Source organism: Candida theae (genome assembly GCF_024610275.1).
Source record: "Candida theae strain CBS 12239 chromosome Unknown scaffold18, whole genome shotgun sequence".
Taxonomy (NCBI): Eukaryota; Fungi; Ascomycota; class Pichiomycetes; order Serinales; family Debaryomycetaceae; genus Lodderomyces; species Lodderomyces theae.
In genome coordinates this window covers 186589-205210 of record NW_026261479.1, presented here as the reverse complement: position 1 = coordinate 205210, position 18622 = coordinate 186589, and the positions used below count along the sequence as shown (strand labels likewise).

The following is an 18622-nucleotide window of genomic DNA, read 5'->3' as shown; positions in this document are numbered from 1 at the left end:
TCACTCAAATTGGTTTGCTCTTGCTTGGATTCCTTCAAGGCGTTGAGTGAGTTTTCGTACTCCTTATTAGTGAAGTTTCTTTCGTCATCTTTCGATTTAATTCGTGAAATGAACTGCTTAATCTGTTTTTCTAGCTCCCATATCTTCACTTGATTCAGTACGTATGACTTTTTCTCTTTTGAATCGAGGGTATTCCGAAATTCTGAAATCTCGCGTTCTTTTTCCTCTATTGACGACTCTAATTGTTCCACCTGTTCATTCTTTCTTGTATACCATTTGCTGCCACTGTCTATTCTTTGCTGTGCATGATCTAGATCATCAAAGATTTTGGAAACTGCAAGTCTCATTTCCCTCTCTCTTCTTCCAATTTTTTCCTGAATCTCTGGAGAGTCAAAATGGTTGTATGAAGCAAGCTCATCTCTCGTTCTTTTCAAAGTCTTGCAGGCGGCATTCAACTGGAGGATGGACTTATGAGTCAATATGCCAGTATCTGACGACTCTGTTGTACCAGTGATTCCAATCAACTCATTATACGAGTTCTTTAATGGATTGGTGATATAGTCCAGTTGTAGACGTTTTGTTTCGTAATATGTTGGAGCTGATTTGAGCTCCATAGTTGGCTGCAATCCATACGGAGTGTAATGGAAATGAGCTTCCGTTAAAAGAGATCTTTCCACATCAATCGGAGTATAAGTTTGTATGACAGGAAGATCCGGTAATGGCCATGGTGCATAGAAGCTTGATTTGTTGCCAAACACAGAGTCAAAAAAATTTGGTCCTAAATATGTGAGCTTTTGATGGTATATCGGGAAAATATCTGGCGGTATGTTCCCTATGTAATCCCTCAAACACACAACCGACGAGATAAGTTTGTACAAGTAGTCATCATCATTTACCGCGTTCCGGTAAAATAGCTTTATTTGCTCTATAGTCTTGAAAGGCATCAATCTAATTGTAACTGCTGGTTTCTCCTGAGGCGAATGGTTCATTGTCTTTAAAGATTGATAAAATTCTGTTTCAGTACTGACGTTACCATCAACAGTAACCAATACGTCAAATCTGGAAGCTTCAAAAACATCTTGATCTCTTTGAATGTCTCCATTAGCCGGAATAAGGTGTATCTCGGTTAAACTCGTGAAAGAGCCGCCATGTCCGTTGGGAGTGCCCCCATTTCCTCCACTGCCATTCTTAACTGCCTTTTTGGACTCTCGTTGAATGTTGTTCCCAACATATCGCTTGACACTTTTGTTGCCTGGGCAAACCATTATTAAAGCCTCGACTAGATCAAAAAGTTTCACATTGTTGGACATCACAAGACCTACCGATTTTCTTTTTGAATTCTTATTCAGGATAACGACATTTAACAAGTCTTTCAAGACGTTAAATTTCCCACTGGTTTCTGCTAATTTTGCAGGCATGTCTTTTACTGCAAGATTTTTCGGCATGTAATGACTTATCAATAGGTAGGGGTGTGTGCATACTAGCATACAGTTTTCAATGCAAGTTTCCACTGATTTGAGAATAATATCCTTATGGTCGTTGGTTTCGCAAAATTTTAGTATGTCTGGGTAATGTAGGGAGATAATTTGATCAGTCAACTCTTTCTGGTACTCGTACATTGGTGTACCCAAGTGGTAATCCCCACTATCATTTGTTTCACTAAGCTCTAACTCAATTATAGGAGGCTCAGGAGTGCTGTCCAATATCCGTAGCAAGTTCATTGCTGTTCAGAAGGTGACGCTGTTTGTGGATATGAAAAGTTGAAGTTGTTTTGTCTTTTGTCGTATTGCGCACACTTTTAAGAATTTCAAGTATTTACAAAAGATCATCAAGAAGTTCCAAGGTCTATTTACTACGTCACTTCCAGAGCTTAACAGTCCGGTCCCAGCCACTACTCACTATATTAACCTCCTTGTCTGTGCTAGCACCAATATCACAGCTCATTACCTTTTCATTATGCCCTTTCAATGTATTGACTAAGATCCAGTTATCTGACGACCAAATCTTGACGGTTCCATCGTAGGAACAGCTCACCAAGAATGACCCATTTAAGTCCATACCTTCAGTTTTTACCTTATCTCCACCTCCATAGAACCTCACATCACTGATTAATTTTGTATGCGCTGGTATTGAAAAAATCTCATCACCAGAGTGATCCAACTTTCTCATATCCCAGATCTTTACAGAACAGTCACCAGATCCACTAGCAAAATAGTAACCATTGGGAGACCAATCGAGACAGTAAATTCCTTGTGTATGCTTTTGAAGCGGCATGAGAGCTCTTCCAGATCTCAAGTCCCAAACGTAAATTACACCATCCAACCCACCTGAAAGGAACAAGGACCCATCTGGGTGTATAGCTCCACTGTAAACTTCCCTCGAGTGACCCTCTTGCTGATACAATTCAGTTCCTCTATTCATGTCCCACAACTTCCATGTTTGGTCAAATGAAGTTGAGATTGCATAATCTTGAACCGGATGGAACATAGTTTTGGTTATTCTACTTGAATGCGCCTCTTTGATTGAGAGATTAGGTTTAATCGTCTCATCAGATTCCTCTATATTCCACAAATTAATAGTTCCCTCGCTTCCTCCTGTGATTAGTACATCACCAGAATCGTTTGCCTTCCAATCCACACCTCCAACTTTTTCCGTGTGCTCTCCACCCAGTAGCTTTGTGGTGGGGTTCAACTCAATACTGTTGAGGACGTGCACTGATCCGTCCCAGGTTCCACATGCAATCAAATCTCCACGAGGCGAGTATCTCACACTTGATATAGCTCTTGTGTTTCCGTGAACTATCTGAGACCCGTAAAGCTCAATCCCGGATAGTCTTGAATTCATGTCTCGTCTATTTTGCAAGAATGGTATAAGCTCTGGATTGATTTTTACAAGGTGTCGTTGTCGCTGTAGCCGTTGTGATGCTAGTTTCAACGACCCGCTGAGAATTTGGCGCCTCACATCGTACAAGTTTGCTGGCCCTGGTGTATAAAACACGTCATCGTCATCTTCATTGTCGTCGTCTTCGTCATCGTCATTGTCAACGTCACCCTGTTCAGGATCAGTGCTAGAATCCCCATTCACTAAATTGGATAGTCTTTCCCTTCGATCACTATCATTTTCGCCATTTATAAAAACAGGCTGTCCTAATTGCTTTAGCTGTTGACGTACAAGCTCATCCTCCTCAGGGATAGGGTTGTCATTGATGATTGGTATTTCATTGTATTGCATTGGCCTTTGAGAAATGTGGTTTCTCTTGTGGTCAGGATGAGTTGACACAACGCTACCAAAATAAATTTCACAGCATCTACTCTTTACATAGTCTACTTAGTGATTATTTCTTAATATCCTTTCAGAATATTCTGCAAAATCCTCCTTCTCGTTGATCATGGCATCCAAATTTGGTTGACAAAAAACGGCCAAAGTGTTGCGGGCTATATGTGGCTTTTTGGTTCCTCTAACGTAGTGTGGAACGGCTTTGAACTTTCCCTTGGAGATCTCTTGCAATGCTGAGCCGGATTGAAACGCCAAACAATCGGCCGGAATGTTGACTTTAACAATTTCATTGTCTCTGTTTTTAATGTACAAACCGGCCTGTGGATCGGGAGATGATTCCAATGTGTGAGTCAAGCCCTTAGACTCATCGAGGAATAAGGCGGACGTAAGACCAGTCAAACAAGAATGGTCGAGATGCTCACCGCACCAGTCGTCAAGCGACTCAGATGAATCCTCCTCTGTCATTGGGAAGTAATGCAACAATCTCGCCTTGGTACATGTTGAGTTTTGCACTATCTTTTGTAAGTAGTTTTGCTCGTAATCTTGGTATATTCTCTCGATGTATTTATCACAAGCTCTTGCAACTGAACCAGCTACATCAATTATCAACGAACACAATGCTTTACAATCACGTTCAAAATATTTCAATGCGTCATTGTGTGGCCAAATGTTGGGTGCAGTGTAAGGTTTGTAATTTGGATACTTTTTAGTCAATTTAGGCTCTGGACCTTCCAACTTGGAATCCTTGTGAAAAGCACAATTCATATAAAAAGATCCCTTTTTGAAGTCAGGTAATGATGACGTTGCCAACTTCTCCCGTCCACGCGACCATCCCACCAACCACAATGCTTCCTCACATTCAAGTTTCTCGAGTTCTTCTTGATCCAAGTTGGCCAAAATTGAGGCGCTCGTGAGCACCCGTTGTCTTAGACTTTGAAACTCGTGTGGAAGATTTCGCACGATAATAATCCCCAACGAGGTGGGACCAAAAGCCTTTTCTAATGTCTCATTATCAATGCCATGTTGAAGTTGATCGAGGGATACTGATACTGGAACGTCGTTGATTGCCATGGTGGTGATGGTGTCCATCTTTCGAGAGTTTGCTTGAAAAATTTGGCTTTTCTAAAACAAAAAGTACACAAAAATAGATATACATTAGGATGATTGTAAAGGCTACACGATTTACGTAGTTGTGTTATTGAGAACGTTTGGACTTATGGGATTTGCGGTGGGGTACATCCAGTGTTGAAGTGTGGTGCTGTTATGGCATAGACCCTACCTTTGTCAACTTGACCAACACTTTTTTTCTGTAAAAATCTTTCTATAACAAAAAGTTCAAATCACAATCATTCTCATTCTCATTCTCCTGCTCATTCTCATTGTCGTAAATCTCTTGCAACTGACTCATATGGCCACTCTGACTAATGAAACTAGCTTCGGCATGGATTTCATCCACGTCACTCACTGTCAAATGAGGTAAAGCTCTCAAGTTGGTCCGATAATCACTGCCATAATTTGCAATACAAAACTTTTGACATCGCACCAGCTCTTTTGAACTACTTCCTTTCAAGCTCTTTAAAACCAATAATACTTTGAAGAGTTTGGGAGTCTGTTTGGTTGAAATCCTGTACCCTAAACTTTTCAACTTTTGTATGACTGCTGAGGCGTCATTGTTTGACTCGTGTAACAAACATTGAAGCTGTAAAGAGGTTAGTTGGTAATCGTGGTTATCTAGTAACGACGCCAACATTTCCTTTTTGGCATCGAAATCTTTCTTTGTCTTTCCCCTTTTTGAAGATACGAGAATTGACAAAGTGGCTCGTTGTGTGGACTTGATAGAAACGCGTTCTCTAAAAAACTTTATAATGTCAGCTAAGCCATACTCAAAAGTGTTTGCAACAGTAAATGCTCCGTTCACACAAGATCCAAAGTCATAGTTCTTTGTCACGATGCTATCAAAATTTATGGAATGAAGTTGCTTGGCCGAATAATTGTCACTCTGTTTTGTAGGCTTTGTCGCTGCTGAAATGTTTGATGGTACAGAGTCAATATCCTGCTGACCTCGACTCTTCAAAAACAGTTCAACTGCCTCCGCAAACTGGTCATCTGTCATGGTCAACACCTCCATCTCCCACTCAAACAAAACGTTCTCAATTTCCAGCAAAATTGACGCATAATCATATGAGGAACTGTTTATAAGTAGATACAAACCGATCGTCAGCTTATTAATTCTAATACCGCTTAAAATCAAGTAGCCCACTTGCCTTCTGGTTCGAAGTTGGTATCGTACAAACTGGTTCATCTGATACGCTAAAAAATGTGCAATTATACTTTCATTGCCTCTTCTTGAGCACAACTGGATATAGTAGTAAGCAATATCATTTGGATCTTTCGAATTGGAATTCTCAATCACCAAATCGTAGTTTCTGCCACGTCTTAGTAATACACTAGATGCGAAAGTGAAAGGGTGCTTTTCCAAATAAATCTTTTCGTGGAATGTCAACGCATTAATGGTCTTGCAAACTTTGATTGCAAAATCGTGGTCGCCACCTGTAACAAGAATGTCTGTGTGTTTGTGGTCCCGAAGGATCGAATGGCATAGACATACCAAATCACTTGTCTCCAAAAATTCCACCGCCTCAAGCCTCTCCTCAATACCGGCTATTCCCTGCTCCAATATCATCACTGAAGCGGCAACAACTTTTGTGTTTGCGTCGCCAATTTGCAAATCGTTATAACTTGTGCGTAAATGGGACTTCTTTGCCACAAACTCTTTATAATCTAGACTGAATGACGAAATTAAATTCTTGACGGTAACAACAAATCGTTTCAAGAAATAAGTAAACCCCGCAATGGGGCCCCTAATCTCAAAAGATAATGATGGCGTGGTGACCAAGTTTGCAAAAATTCCCCAAGAAAATAGAGCCAATTCAGCCTGGTAGAACAAGGGTTTTAAGGTATCTCCTATGCAGTCAGCAAGAATCTCAATCGCCACAGAGTTGAGCGTGGTGCTAGGAATACTGGAGAAACAGATCTGAAAAGACGTCACAGCGTCAAAGGAGGAAGATTCTGAATGCCATATTTCGTGATAGGTTGAAAAATCAATCAAACGTGGTGTTGCGCTGTCAGCTTCCAGTAAGTATGGCGAGGTGTGCTTTGATCGTTTCATCTGATTGTCCAACTCATTTTGTGCCAATGCAATGAAAGTGTTTTGCGTTGGGACAAAAAATTGAGGAATAGACTTTACCAGCAGGGAATAGTTCAAATCGGTAATAGCGTAGTCAAACCGGTAGTAAGGGTCCTTGGTGAAATTACTGGGCAACGGCCTGTCCCAGTTGTTACCTTCGGCCAACACTATTGCATTTAGATTGGATACGTTGAAAATTTCTCTTGTTTTTTTTGCAAAATCAATTGCATCACATTCAAATAAGAACGAATCCCCAGTGACCAAATACTCCATGTCTTGGATTCTACCCTCCATCAAGCACAGGGCATAATTTGCAGCTTCATCCATCACAGACAATTCGCTTGTTGAAAAGTATGCTTGATATTTGAATACTCGGGAATACTCATTTAAAACATTGTTCAAGTGGGCTAGATCGAGATCTAATACTTGATCAACAAAGCTCCAAATAGCTTGAATTATGAAATTCAAGCTGAAGCACTTCAAAATGTCAAAATCCATGACCAAAATCTTATTTCCTTGAGATAGTCTTTGAGTGTGAACATAAAGGGACGAAATACACTTCTTAGTGGTTTTTAAGTAATGGCATAAAGATCCTAAACTTTCGTCTCCTAATAACGAACACCACACACTTTCGTAAAAGGAGTTTTCAAAATCATGTATGGGCAAAAATAACCTTACTTGGGATGATGTTTCACTCTTGATGTACAACAATTTTCCAGTAGCATCACTAGGAAACACTTTTGACGTCACATCCAAAGAAGGGGTGGTTGTGATGGAACTTCTTTTCGATCCCATTGATCTAATTTTGTTTCGTCTCTTGCTTGCCGAAGTTTTGCTTGACAAGTCTTGTGATGTCGGGATATCTACAAAAGTCGTCAAGACCAATTTTTGCAATTGGTTCAATGATTGAGAACCTTTCAAAACCAAAACCATGTTTTCTGAAACAAAATTATCGTCAAAGTATTTCATCATCGCCTCCCGTGTGTATTTGGAGCTGAGCGTACTTTTGTTACCAGTGCCGAATCTATGAAATGGGTGGCCCTTGCTGCTTAGCAATCTCAATCCATGATACAAAATCTTTTCGTTATTGATAACATTTCCTTGATGTTCATCATCCACATTATTAATTTCCATAGCCAAATATTTTTCCAAAAATAATGGCTTCTTAAAAAAGGAGCTGAAATTTCTCATCAAGTAGTTCAATCCAAACTCCTCACCCACGAGTGTATCTGCCATTGACGTCTCAAAGTATACGCAAGTGTAGTCACCCATTGTATATGCATTGGTGCTGCCTCCCATCGAGGTCAATTTGGTCCAAAAGTCATTGGGATTGGGGAATTCGTCCGTTCCCATGAAAAGCATGTGTTCGCAAAAGTGTGCTAGCCCTGGTAATTCATCCGGGTCACAATAGGACCCGGATCCAACACATACAGCGGCAGCAGTTGCATTGCATTTGGGATCCGATATGAGCAAGGTTCTTAGTCCATTTTCTAGTTGGATGTACTTGTATGAATTGTGTAGTGCAGAACAGGGTTTCTTGAATACTGAAGCGAGTTCCTTTACGGAGAAGAAGCCCATACGCCTTTATGGTGAGTAAAGAGAGTGAAGCTCTCACGTGGAATCCTTAATTCAATATCTGAATGTCATATCATCTTCCGATGAGTGCTGTCTTCTCATCACCCCAGCTTTTAAATAATATTGTGCTTCATCTTTGAATTTCCCAATTGGGCTCTCGCAATTAGCTTATGATGGTAGCGTTTTTGCCAACTTTGATACCTTATAAAACCACAAGTATATAAAGCTAGAGTTATGTACCAATTTATTCAAGTGATGCCTTTCAATTTCTGTCTAATGAATTCATTTCAATACAAACAGATTGCACAAATCTATAGTTCATTATATTCTGGATTAGCCACTTATTCTTACGTATCCAGAATAACCCGCTGTAGTTCTTGACAAAATCTACTTGGAGCACTTGAGGGGACATCTCCTCAGTTCAATAGAATAAACAGTAGCGTTTAAATAATTACTACAAAGAATGGTTTATCCCCTAAAACAAAGGTGTATAAACTTCAACTTTTTTTCCGGCTAGATTAGTACAAAAAAGAAAAAAAAAAAAAAAAACAAAATATGAAATACTAGCGAACGGGGGTGAAAATATACAAACTGCATCCTAACACATTGTTCCTTTTCAATTAAGAATTGATTGTGTTACACGGCTCTACATTCAATGTGAAACTCTGAAATCTGTGCCTTCTGGATGTTGCGAAAAAAAAAATAAAATAAACAAAAACAAAAACAAAAACAAAAACAAAATGCACGGAAAAACATGCCAGAGTGGACAGAGGATTGCTTGCAAAAAGGTTTTAAACAAAGTCGTGCAAGTGTGGAAAATTAATGACCACATCTAATTGACGTAATGAATTTTATTGCGTAGGTGGGGCAAAGGTAATCAGATTCGCTCTAAACAACAAGACAATAGATTCCACTACAGTTGCATGTAGACCTTCAGGTCGTGTATCATATAGTTGCAACAGTACATCCATCGTGCGGAGCGGGAGGCCGAGGGGTGTAAGATCTTGAGAGTCAATAAAAATTTTTGTGCTTGAACGCAAGTCGTGTACTGATAAACAATTTCTTTCCAACACAAAAAGGAATTTCAGAAATCCAAGTAAATAAAAGAAAAAGAAATTCACAAAACTTGCAATGTCGTTGAACATTTCTTCCCCATCTTCAACGATAAGATATGGCAAGTCAACAGTACACATACAACATCCCCACATCAAAGAACTCATCAGGCAACAACACATCGCCCTTAAACAACCTATCATATCTCACACCACCTTCATCGTCCACATACTCATACCACAGTCCAAGATTGAGATATTACTTGTCGAAATCGTTTGACATTGAGGATGACTTGGAGTTTTGTCCAGAGATTGTGGACCGTAGTGTCCATAACTCCTCTGGGATGAAGAAGTTCAACCCTCACACGTCTGCGTCCTTCTCACCAAGTCAAGAATATGCACAACACAGCGGCGTCCTGCAAGAAAATAGAAGCACTTCTGGCTCCGGTACGCATTCCCCACGTGTGTCGACTCCAAGAATAAAAAAGGCTTTGGAGATTGTCAATCCACAGACCAGAATGAGAGTCGGATCGCCCGCAAATTCGCAGAACAGGTGAAGTCCTGGAGATGAACCTGTAGCTTTGATATAAGATGATGCATGAGGTATAATTCTTTTTTATGTTTGGAGTAGGTTTTTGTTGCAAGGACTCGGGGGAAACCTCTGAATTTGCCTGTTGAGATAAAGAGTTGGTTGAAGACATAATGAAAAACTAATCTTTTATTAGTTATTTCGATATAATTTGAAGAATTAAGTGGGGAAATAGAATCCCTATTTATTTGTTTTTGAATAATCTTTGCACAGTAGGATGAAACACTCTTGTGGCCTTGCTGGCAACAGAACTCTCTTTTGAAGTTCACCAGTGCAGGGATTAATACTATATGCTGGTTGTCATGTCAACGCATGCAACACATTCCCACATTCCTAAGAGAGACTTAAACATACACGTGACTTCTCCACCACACGAACACCACAACAAATTTTGTTAGATTTCTTGAATTACCATACTTTAACAGGATCTGCTGCTACTCCTTTTCATGGACCGGACCAAAACTGACGTTACTGCATCACCAGTAGTTCCCTTACAACATACTGATTTTACACTAATGATTATCTAGAGGTGTTTCTGTTCATTAATATTCCCGTGTGTGTTTAACTTTGCACATGAAAGTCACTTTTTGGAGTCGTGTATTCGAGACAAGTGAGTTGACTATACGACAGGTGTATGTGATGATTCTTTCTCAACTTACCTCAGCGAATCTATAATGAAGCTTCTAATCAACATCACAATATCTTTTACTAAATAAAACTATAACCGAAATGTAAAATCAAACTAAAACTAATGTCTTCCTGCAAGCCACTTAATCTCACCAGCCACAAATGCACCATGATTCTCTGCAAAGTCACAATACTTTCTTGCTTGTTTAGCATTTGATTGGTCAAACAACACATAGACTTTCCGGTATTCATCCTTCTCATCGCCGGTGTAGTAGCTGTTGATGAATTTCTTAAATTGGCTATGATCTGGGACATTGAAAAAGATGGCTGTATCACGAATACGCATCTCATTGTAATCAGAAGTTGCAACCCCGTAGTTGTTTCTCCAACAATTCTCTCTAACAAGTTGCCTCTTACTGTTGTTCAACTTGGCCATAGGCTCGACATGGCCATCTCCTTTGTTAATTTCTTTACAAACATCTTCAACAACCTTTTTCTCACAACACCAAATTGCAACCAGCGCATCAATAACACCAATTTTATTTTTGATCAAGTCCAACTTTTGTGCACCTTCCTTGCAATAAAGTAGGTGCACAAAAGAGAATGCTGATGTGCATTCTCTAAAGTCAACAATGTCAATCCATAATCCACGCACATAATTGTCTAAATCTGGTGACAATTTCCTCTCGAAGTTCATGATGAATGGAATTCTAAATCTCTTCAATTCGTTGATGATCTCTTTGTCAAAGATATTGTCTAACACCACGAATGAACTTGATTTTAAATGTCTAATACCCATGTTCTTATCATAAACACATACCAATGGCCATCCCGTGGACGGAAAGAGAACACTTCTGATCATGAGACCCATTTTGTTTAGCTTGATTATTTCATCAAATTCTTTTTGTGGATCTTCCGAAATTATCATAATGGGTTTGATGTACTCATAATATCCACGGTTCTGTTGAGTTTGAAGCCAGTCTTGTTGGTTTAAGATTCCCATGTATATTGATTCAATCACATTCTCCTTTTTGGCAAACAAAACCATGCTCTTGCCTTGTATAATTGAAGACCATGTGTAATAATAATACGGGTTCAGCTTTTTGTTTAAACCTTTCATTGCACCTTTTGTCTCCTTGGTAGAATTTCTGTTGAAGTCATTTTCATTTGTGAAGGGGACTAGGTTGGAACCCAAATGGTATATATTGTTGTATCTGTCAAAATTCATTGCATAACGTGGGTAGTGACCGTCTCGGTGTAAAGAACTATACTCATTTTGTATCCTTCTGTCACACCTATAGGACTCTAAATTTTGGACAACATTTTGATTTTGGTCCCCAACGACAACACCTCTCGATGAACTTTGGGGACCTGATTGACCACGATCACCACCGGTATCGTCACGTGATGAACAACCAAGTGCTGTATTCAAAGTTGAATTGGAAGATCTTATCTGGTTTACAGTTCTCACACCATTTCCTTGAACTCTTGGATCATCGGGTCCCCTTACAGAAGATTGAGTGTGTCTGTTGTTAAAGTGTGGTATTTTGTGGTTTTGGGTGTTGTTGTATTTTGGTTTGTGTAAACGAAACCCCATTTTATTGTTACAGAACCAAGAAGAGAGATGTAAATGGTAAACATTTTTGAAAAAGAGTACAACTAGAGGTATTTATATATTACACAATTGTGTACTATATATACAGTAGTTGGGCTCTGTTTCTTTTCGTACTTTTTCTTTCCTTCTCTTCAAAACAAAAATGTTGGTACTAGACATAGACCATAGCCTCCAATATTACCGTTTACGCTGTGATACAAACACCGAGTTCACCTTGACAGTAAAGAAACAAGATGTTTCCAGATTGGTTACAATCCCAAATGACCAAATTAGAGTGAACATTGAGCTTTTGATTAACAACAAGCCATTCCCAGTTGAAATCGCACAACAAGTAACTAACAAATTCCAATACATTTTCAAATTTTCCAACTACAAGGTTGATCGCAATTGCAATGGATTCATTGCAAGATGCCAATACATGGCTGAAAGAAATAGGCTTCAGAAAAAGACACCACTTGTTGCAACTAAGATGTCAACTATTGAAATGGAACTTTTCATAAATACCGAGTGTCAACAAATCGAGTATGAAACCATCATCTCAAAAACAAATTTATTATACACAGCCTACTTTATTGATGGAATGTTACAGTACCCATTCATATTCTGTCCTATTGCAAGAGCTAAAATGGGGAGCTTGTTCACTCAACCAACCGTTCCCAGAATAGAAATTGAGTCAGAGAGACAGACAAATTTGTCAGTCGCTCCAGCCAGATTCAAACATCGTCAACCTTTCAAAACAAAAAGATGTGCAACTTTTGCTTCTTTGCAAACCAAGATTACTGCTGATATCGTTGCAAGAGAGAGACAAAGGTATTTCAACTTCTTGAAAAGTTTTGAGGTTAGCAAAGAGGCTCGGGAGGAATACAGTTTGGAGCCGAAGAAGTTGTATGAAAGGTACCAGAGACATTACTCTCTTGCTAGGTATGCTAAAAACCCAACTGGTTATTTGAAAAAATGCAGGAAATGTGGTTTGACCCCCAATTTTTTGGCTTTTGAGTTGCCAGGGGTGGCATGTGTATCAAATTGTGTATTTGATAAATAATTAGAAGTATAATAAAATTGCTTCCTCCTAGGTAGATAAACAAATTGGCACAAATATGAAAAAGGCAAACTAAAAACTCAATTAGCAAAACTATAACCAGTAACACAAAAACAATCTTTTTTTTTTCTCTGCTTTGTATCTTTTTAATTTTTTTTTTATTTTTTTGTTTCATTAATCTCTTGAAATATTCAAATCACAGTAACCACCCTCATTTTGCGTAAAATCCGTCTTTAAAATCAACTCAACTAACTTTCTTGGAAGCTGGTAGTTATTGTTAATATGAAGGGGATTTTCGTTTAACTTAATTTCTCTAGCCAAACTTTGAATGAATGGTGGCAGTGAGGAGGATTTTGTAAGTCTTTGTAATAACGAAGCATGACGTTCTGTGAAATGTGGTACTGACTCTGGGTTGTAGGATTTATCGTTGACTTTGATATAAGTGAGATTAGGGATTAACTCTCTACATTTATTGTAGGAGTTAAGCCCAGCAGCATCCCTGTCCGCAATAAATATTACTGACGATACAAATCTTTGTGCAAGTTTCGATGCAAAATTCTTTGTGTAATTGCTAGGGTTTCCTTTTGGAATTATCAAAAAGTATGGTTTTTTGATTCCAGACTTTTGTAATTCTCTGGCAATGGCTACCGAATCCTTCTCAAACAATATGATTAGTACTCTCTCTGTCATCATAACCGGTATGAAATTCTCATTTTCACCAGTTAAATAAACTGGATTGTGTGACAAAATATTGGAGTAGATCACTGCTTTTGCTTCTTTAGTAATCTTTAAGTCGGAACGCAAATCAAAATTGTAAATGTCACACAACGTGTCCATTGTCCCATAAAGGATGTTTGTTTTTGAACCAAATTGTCTTGGGCGCTCGTATGTAAGACCTCGTGCTCTTTCATTCTCTTGGCAATTGATCAAGAGATGAAAGACACGAGGTATGAAATAGGTCAAGGCCTTTGATTGAGGAGAGCTAGCCCTAAAAAAGTGGTATTTGTTGTTTTTCAATAACAGGTAACTCACAGTGTGACCAAAGACTTCTCTTGTGTAAAGTTGTTTGTAAAGATGAGAGAATACTTCAACTGCTGATGCTCCTTTGTGGCTTGGATCAGGAATTATGACTGGTGGTGCTAGCAGTTTCTTAACTCCTATAGCAGTGTTATATGGTGGTGCTACTCTCATTGGTTTGTAGATTATGAAAGAATCCATTCCGGAGGTGATAAAAATGGCAAAAGTACGTATTTATATATATATTGTTCCAACATTTAAGGCTTACAAATTTGCTTATTGAAACTTTGTCCAAACCTTTTCACCCCCGTTTACAACAACATGTCACAAAGTATCAAAAAGAAAGTCTCTGACAAAATTGAAAAAACATATTCCGGTTTACCAATACCTCAAGGGTTGGATGATCCATGCTGGATATCATATGTCGTTGTGGCACTTAGAAAATTCAGACACATCTTACAATACTTTAACTCAGAGACGATTGAATCGGTAACATTCACCAGGTCCAAGAGAATTTTCAAAATTGAAGAAAAAGAGGACAAAAAGGAGTATCTTAAACTACTTGGAGAGTTGTTGTTGGAGTTTTTCAATGAATTGGGCAACTTGCATGCTGTTGATCATGTCAGATCTTTAGCAGGGAAACAAGTGACAATCCTTGACATTTTTGACTGGATAACTGGTGTTGACTACAAATCATGTGTTCCAGAGATTGAAAGAACAGTGGAAAAATTATGGAGCAGTAAATTTCCAACTAGCAGAGATGATATTGTCTCTTTAATGTATTCAGAGGAGACACAAGAATGTGAGTTGAACGAAATGCACTCGTTCTTCCATGGTGCACCTATGTATATGGTCATGACTTATCATGTTGTGAAGGACGAGAAGCCAAAGAGGTTACACAGGTATATGGACGTTTTGTATCATGAGTATTTGTTGTTTCTTGCAGATAGCAAATATAGATATCCAACATTGAGAGTCATTTTAAAAAGGATTGGATTACATCACAACTACATCCCAGAACTTGGTAGAGTCAAGAATGAGGGGGTAGAAATTGCAAAAGAATACTTGCGCAAGTCGTTGAGAAACAAGGTGATTAAACCAAATGCTGAACGGAAAGCTTCTGAAAAGAAGATGAAAAAGAAGTATATCAAGGGGAAGAAAGAGTACAAAAAGTACTTGAGGAACAAGAAGACAAAGAAGAACAAGAAAAGATTAAATTGAAGTTTATTGGTTTTACTTGATTATTTATGTATAGTTGTCGATACTTTTGTTGATTGATGTTTTTTGCTTTTGTAGACTATATTGTTAGCTGGATATAGTTGGTGAAGATCCATATGAGACAATTTGGATTAATATATTTAACTGATGAGCAACTGACAAAGTCTCCACTGAAATAATCAAACTAGCTTCAAACAATGTGGTACGATTCAGTCTCCATTAAAGTCGCAGCTGGTTGAGTAAGCATGTCAGAAGAGCTCATATCTTCGGTGAATGATGATGACAATGAAGCAACACCAATAGCTTCTGAATCTGCTCCAACAACGGAAATTTGCAATCAATGATGATGTAGATTGTTCATAACTGCCAATATCTATGGCAGAAGATACTGAGCTGATGTTAGCAGAAGATAAAGCACTCGTTTCAGCAAATGACTCGACAAAAGTGGCGTTAGATGTAGTAGCAGAATTGACACCAGTGACTGAGATGCTGTAAGACAAAGATTCTTCCAAATTTATTGACTGTATTGAACCAATTGTAGATGATGCCATGGAGCTTTCTTGTTCACCACCTGATGAAGCCATCAGATTCAACAAATCAGAAGTTGAAGATGAAGCAATTGAAGTGAAGGAGTTGGGATCCATTGAAACAAAACGAGCTCCTGATGATGGGTAGTCGGTAGTAATGATCGGCTGTTCAGTGTATGCACCAGAAATATCAGAATTGTTAACTGTAGAAGCTTCAAAAATGATTGATGAGATTTGTGAGGAGAATTGCGACAAGCTGCCAGCTAAATTTTTTGAGGAACTGTCGACTGACATGATTGATGAGCTAGCATAATCTGTAGTCAAAGCTTGAGCCTCTGAACTTGAATTAGCTTCAGTTTCAACTGAGTAATAACTGGATAGAGTTTCTGTTTCAGCAACCGACTCAATTGTGTTATAAGACGAGGAAAACAATGTAGAAGATTGAGATGACGTTGTGTTGGCCCATCTTGCAGGAACAGAGCTTGATAAAGTGGTCACTGATGTAGAAGTGGCACTCGATTCAGCAGGGGTATAAGCAAGCGTCTCGTACTCAAACATACCGTCATCATCAATCTGAATGTTGAGAACTCTTGTTTGTTCCGAAACAATACCGTTGGAAGTATGAGTGACGGTGGTGAGAACTTGCGTTGGTTTAGTTCCTGGATCTACTGGTGCCAACTTACATACTTGACATTGAGCATGTGAATTCGATTGAGGTACTGGTCCATTGTAAGCAATAGCACCTTTGGAAACGTAGTTCAATTCGACGATGTTAAGATCAACAACGGCAAACTTGGATTTAATGTAACCTTTACCAATATTGAATTTAGCTGATCTCAAAAAGTTTCCAATGGACAAAATACCAGTATTTGAATCATACGACCAGTCGCCATTTCCAATGGCTCTGTTGATTGAAATCCTGTTTGATGCACCAACTCCTCTTTCTCCAAATCCTTCGACGTTGTAAGTTTGAGGATTGATGAATGGTTCGTTTTGATGAATACGTTGTAAGTTGGCAATATAAACTAATGCATATACACCAGTTGTACAACCATTTCAAGCTCGATCAATAAAAGTGTTTTTGGTATTGACTAATGCTTGAGACAAAGATTTAGATTTTGTCGTACACTGTTTTTCCTGTCAATTTATAAAATGCGTCACTAATTCCCTCACCAATACACACTAAAAAGTTCTTTCTTTTCATTTTCGCACCCATAGACATGTCTGAATCGGAAACACATCACATAGTTCCTAGCAACAAAACTTTTCAGGATCTATCTACTGCAACATTGAGGTCTTTGAACATAAAGGAGATCAAACAGGTCCAAACGGTACCATCCATGCTTAACTATTCACACAAAGTGACCATTAAGGGGTTTATGCCAGAAGATACAGACAAAAGTGGCTCACTTGAGAAGATGATTGAAGAAGGAGACACTCATAAGGATGAGCCAAGAAAGATAGAGACAAAGAAGGCTAAAGAGGAAGAAGGGGAGTCACAGAAAGTAGGAACTGGTGATGATGATACAGACAGTGACTTGAACAGGAATATTGGAGCGAGACTAGTAAGAAAGAAGAAAAGAATTCCCGTTATTGAGGATTAGCTGGATTGGGAGGACCTGCAAAGAGAGGAGGAGAATTACAAGAAGAAATCCTGCAAGAAATTCAAAGAATTGGAAGGAAATTAGCAGCGGATAGTGAGAATCAGTGCGATAGTTGAGTTGAGATTCAATTGTTTTATTTGTTTTAGTGAATCCTGCATTTCATGTATGGCTTCTAAGGTATTTATTGTTCTTCAAAATTGTATACAGTTAGATAAGTAGAACTGGGAAGCTAATGATGATAGAGAATGCGCAATTTGTAACGCCACCACACACTTAAAGAATCTATACTACACCGGGAATAGAAATATCCGGGAGTAGTGGCAGAAAACAATAGACCCACCCCCCTTTCGGATTTTGGATTGATGCAAACCAATATCGTCAAAAAGTAGCAACATTTCTTGCATTAACTCCGTTAATAAAGTTGTGGACTCAAAACCAACGAGAGTGAGGAGTCTAGAACAATACTAGCTAACAGGAAGCTCTGGATTCTCGTAAACTAAATTCATGCCTGCCCAATATGCAAAAAAAAGCCAATAAAATACATTTATCTAACCACTTAACTCCTAAATTGCTCTAGAAACAAGCAATGACATCTTTTTATGAATGACCTTATCATACGATTGGTATCGAGTTCTAGACTACTCTGGAGATTCTAGAACACTTCCTCCCCACATCTTTACTCAATTTTCACACAAAACCAAAAGCAATTTCTGCCAGTTGTGGCGTCTCATGACGTCTAAATCCTCTTACTCACAACCGAGAGCCAAGTAGCTATCTGTGTCCCACGTTCCGATGACATCATCATGCATATAGGACGGTGCTCTTGACCATTTTGGTGAATTTAATTCTCTTGGGTGCCAAAAAAAATAGCCAAAAGCAATAAAAATTGTACAATTAAAAATCTATTGCGAGCCGCCATAGTTTCCTGGTGTTAATATACAGTATCAACTCAATTTCCAGCCCACGTTCCCTCTCTCGTCTTTAGTCTCCCAAAAATATATAAATATACCCTCCCTCTCCCATGGAGAATACATGAACTATTTTTTTCGCAACTTTTCTTTTGCTTTTTTTCCCTAGCGAGTAATTTTCATGAACAAAGGTATGTCCAAACAGCTTCACTTAAGAAACCCGATACTAACAAAAACCCACGGACTACTGACATTGACTTGTCTAGAAACTTCTCCCGACCGCCTTTTGCCTTCGGTAAAAGGACCGCAGGGCTGGCCAACTGAGATCCCACCATGGAGGCGGGCGGCGAAGCGGATCGTCGTAATTCATTGGTTGTTGACGGCTGCG

At 38.8% G+C, this 18622-nt stretch overlaps 11 protein-coding genes across 11 annotated transcripts; 4 read left to right on the top strand and 7 right to left on the bottom strand. All coding sequences in view use genetic code 12, as the record gives it.

Moving 5' to 3' along the window:
- KGF57_004646 (uncharacterized protein) lies at positions 1 to 1721 on the bottom strand (the record flags this gene model as incomplete). Its single annotated transcript, XM_051754177.1, has 2 exons — positions 1 to 1426; positions 1490 to 1721. Coding segments are annotated over 2 exons (1658 nt in total), but the record flags the coding sequence as incomplete, so codon positions are not given.
- Positions 1722 to 1857: 136 nt separating this feature from the next.
- On the bottom strand, positions 1858 to 3231 carry KGF57_004645 (U4/U6-U5 snRNP complex subunit; the record flags this gene model as incomplete). Its single annotated transcript, XM_051754176.1, has 1 exon — positions 1858 to 3231. One exon carries the CDS (start codon positions 3229 to 3231, stop codon positions 1858 to 1860), a length of 1374 nt encoding a protein of 457 aa, XP_051606977.1.
- A 96-nt stretch (positions 3232 to 3327) lies between these two features.
- KGF57_004644 (uncharacterized protein) lies at positions 3328 to 4365 on the bottom strand (the record flags this gene model as incomplete). The annotated part of the gene is made up of 1 exon (XM_051754175.1): positions 3328 to 4365. One exon carries the CDS (start codon positions 4363 to 4365, stop codon positions 3328 to 3330), a length of 1038 nt encoding a protein of 345 aa, XP_051606976.1.
- A 232-nt stretch (positions 4366 to 4597) lies between these two features.
- Positions 4598 to 8041, bottom strand: AXL1 (Axl1p; the record flags this gene model as incomplete). Its single annotated transcript, XM_051754174.1, has 1 exon — positions 4598 to 8041. The coding sequence occupies one exon, from the start codon at positions 8039 to 8041 to the stop codon at positions 4598 to 4600; it is 3444 nt and encodes a 1147-aa protein (XP_051606975.1).
- A 1168-nt stretch (positions 8042 to 9209) lies between these two features.
- On the top strand, positions 9210 to 9647 carry KGF57_004642 (uncharacterized protein; the record flags this gene model as incomplete). The annotated part of the gene is made up of 1 exon (XM_051754173.1): positions 9210 to 9647. One exon carries the CDS (start codon positions 9210 to 9212, stop codon positions 9645 to 9647), a length of 438 nt encoding a protein of 145 aa, XP_051606974.1.
- Positions 9648 to 10427: 780 nt separating this feature from the next.
- Positions 10428 to 11903, bottom strand: KGF57_004641 (uncharacterized protein; the record flags this gene model as incomplete). Its single annotated transcript, XM_051754172.1, has 1 exon — positions 10428 to 11903. The coding sequence occupies one exon, from the start codon at positions 11901 to 11903 to the stop codon at positions 10428 to 10430; it is 1476 nt and encodes a 491-aa protein (XP_051606973.1).
- A 160-nt stretch (positions 11904 to 12063) lies between these two features.
- Positions 12064 to 12963, top strand: KGF57_004640 (uncharacterized protein; the record flags this gene model as incomplete). The annotated part of the gene is made up of 1 exon (XM_051754171.1): positions 12064 to 12963. The coding sequence occupies one exon, from the start codon at positions 12064 to 12066 to the stop codon at positions 12961 to 12963; it is 900 nt and encodes a 299-aa protein (XP_051606972.1).
- A 171-nt stretch (positions 12964 to 13134) lies between these two features.
- Positions 13135 to 14151, bottom strand: KGF57_004639 (uncharacterized protein; the record flags this gene model as incomplete). The annotated part of the gene is made up of 1 exon (XM_051754170.1): positions 13135 to 14151. The coding sequence occupies one exon, from the start codon at positions 14149 to 14151 to the stop codon at positions 13135 to 13137; it is 1017 nt and encodes a 338-aa protein (XP_051606971.1).
- A 147-nt stretch (positions 14152 to 14298) lies between these two features.
- On the top strand, positions 14299 to 15198 carry KGF57_004638 (uncharacterized protein; the record flags this gene model as incomplete). Its single annotated transcript, XM_051754169.1, has 1 exon — positions 14299 to 15198. One exon carries the CDS (start codon positions 14299 to 14301, stop codon positions 15196 to 15198), a length of 900 nt encoding a protein of 299 aa, XP_051606970.1.
- A 187-nt stretch (positions 15199 to 15385) lies between these two features.
- Positions 15386 to 16615, bottom strand: KGF57_004637 (uncharacterized protein; the record flags this gene model as incomplete). Its single annotated transcript, XM_051754167.1, has 3 exons — positions 15386 to 15459; positions 15518 to 16552; positions 16603 to 16615. The coding sequence occupies 3 exons, from the start codon at positions 16613 to 16615 to the stop codon at positions 15386 to 15388; spliced, it is 1122 nt and encodes a 373-aa protein (XP_051606969.1).
- Positions 16616 to 16942: 327 nt separating this feature from the next.
- On the top strand, positions 16943 to 17326 carry KGF57_004636 (uncharacterized protein; the record flags this gene model as incomplete). Its single annotated transcript, XM_051754166.1, has 1 exon — positions 16943 to 17326. The coding sequence occupies one exon, from the start codon at positions 16943 to 16945 to the stop codon at positions 17324 to 17326; it is 384 nt and encodes a 127-aa protein (XP_051606968.1).
- Between the last annotated feature and the right edge of the window lie 1296 nt (positions 17327 to 18622).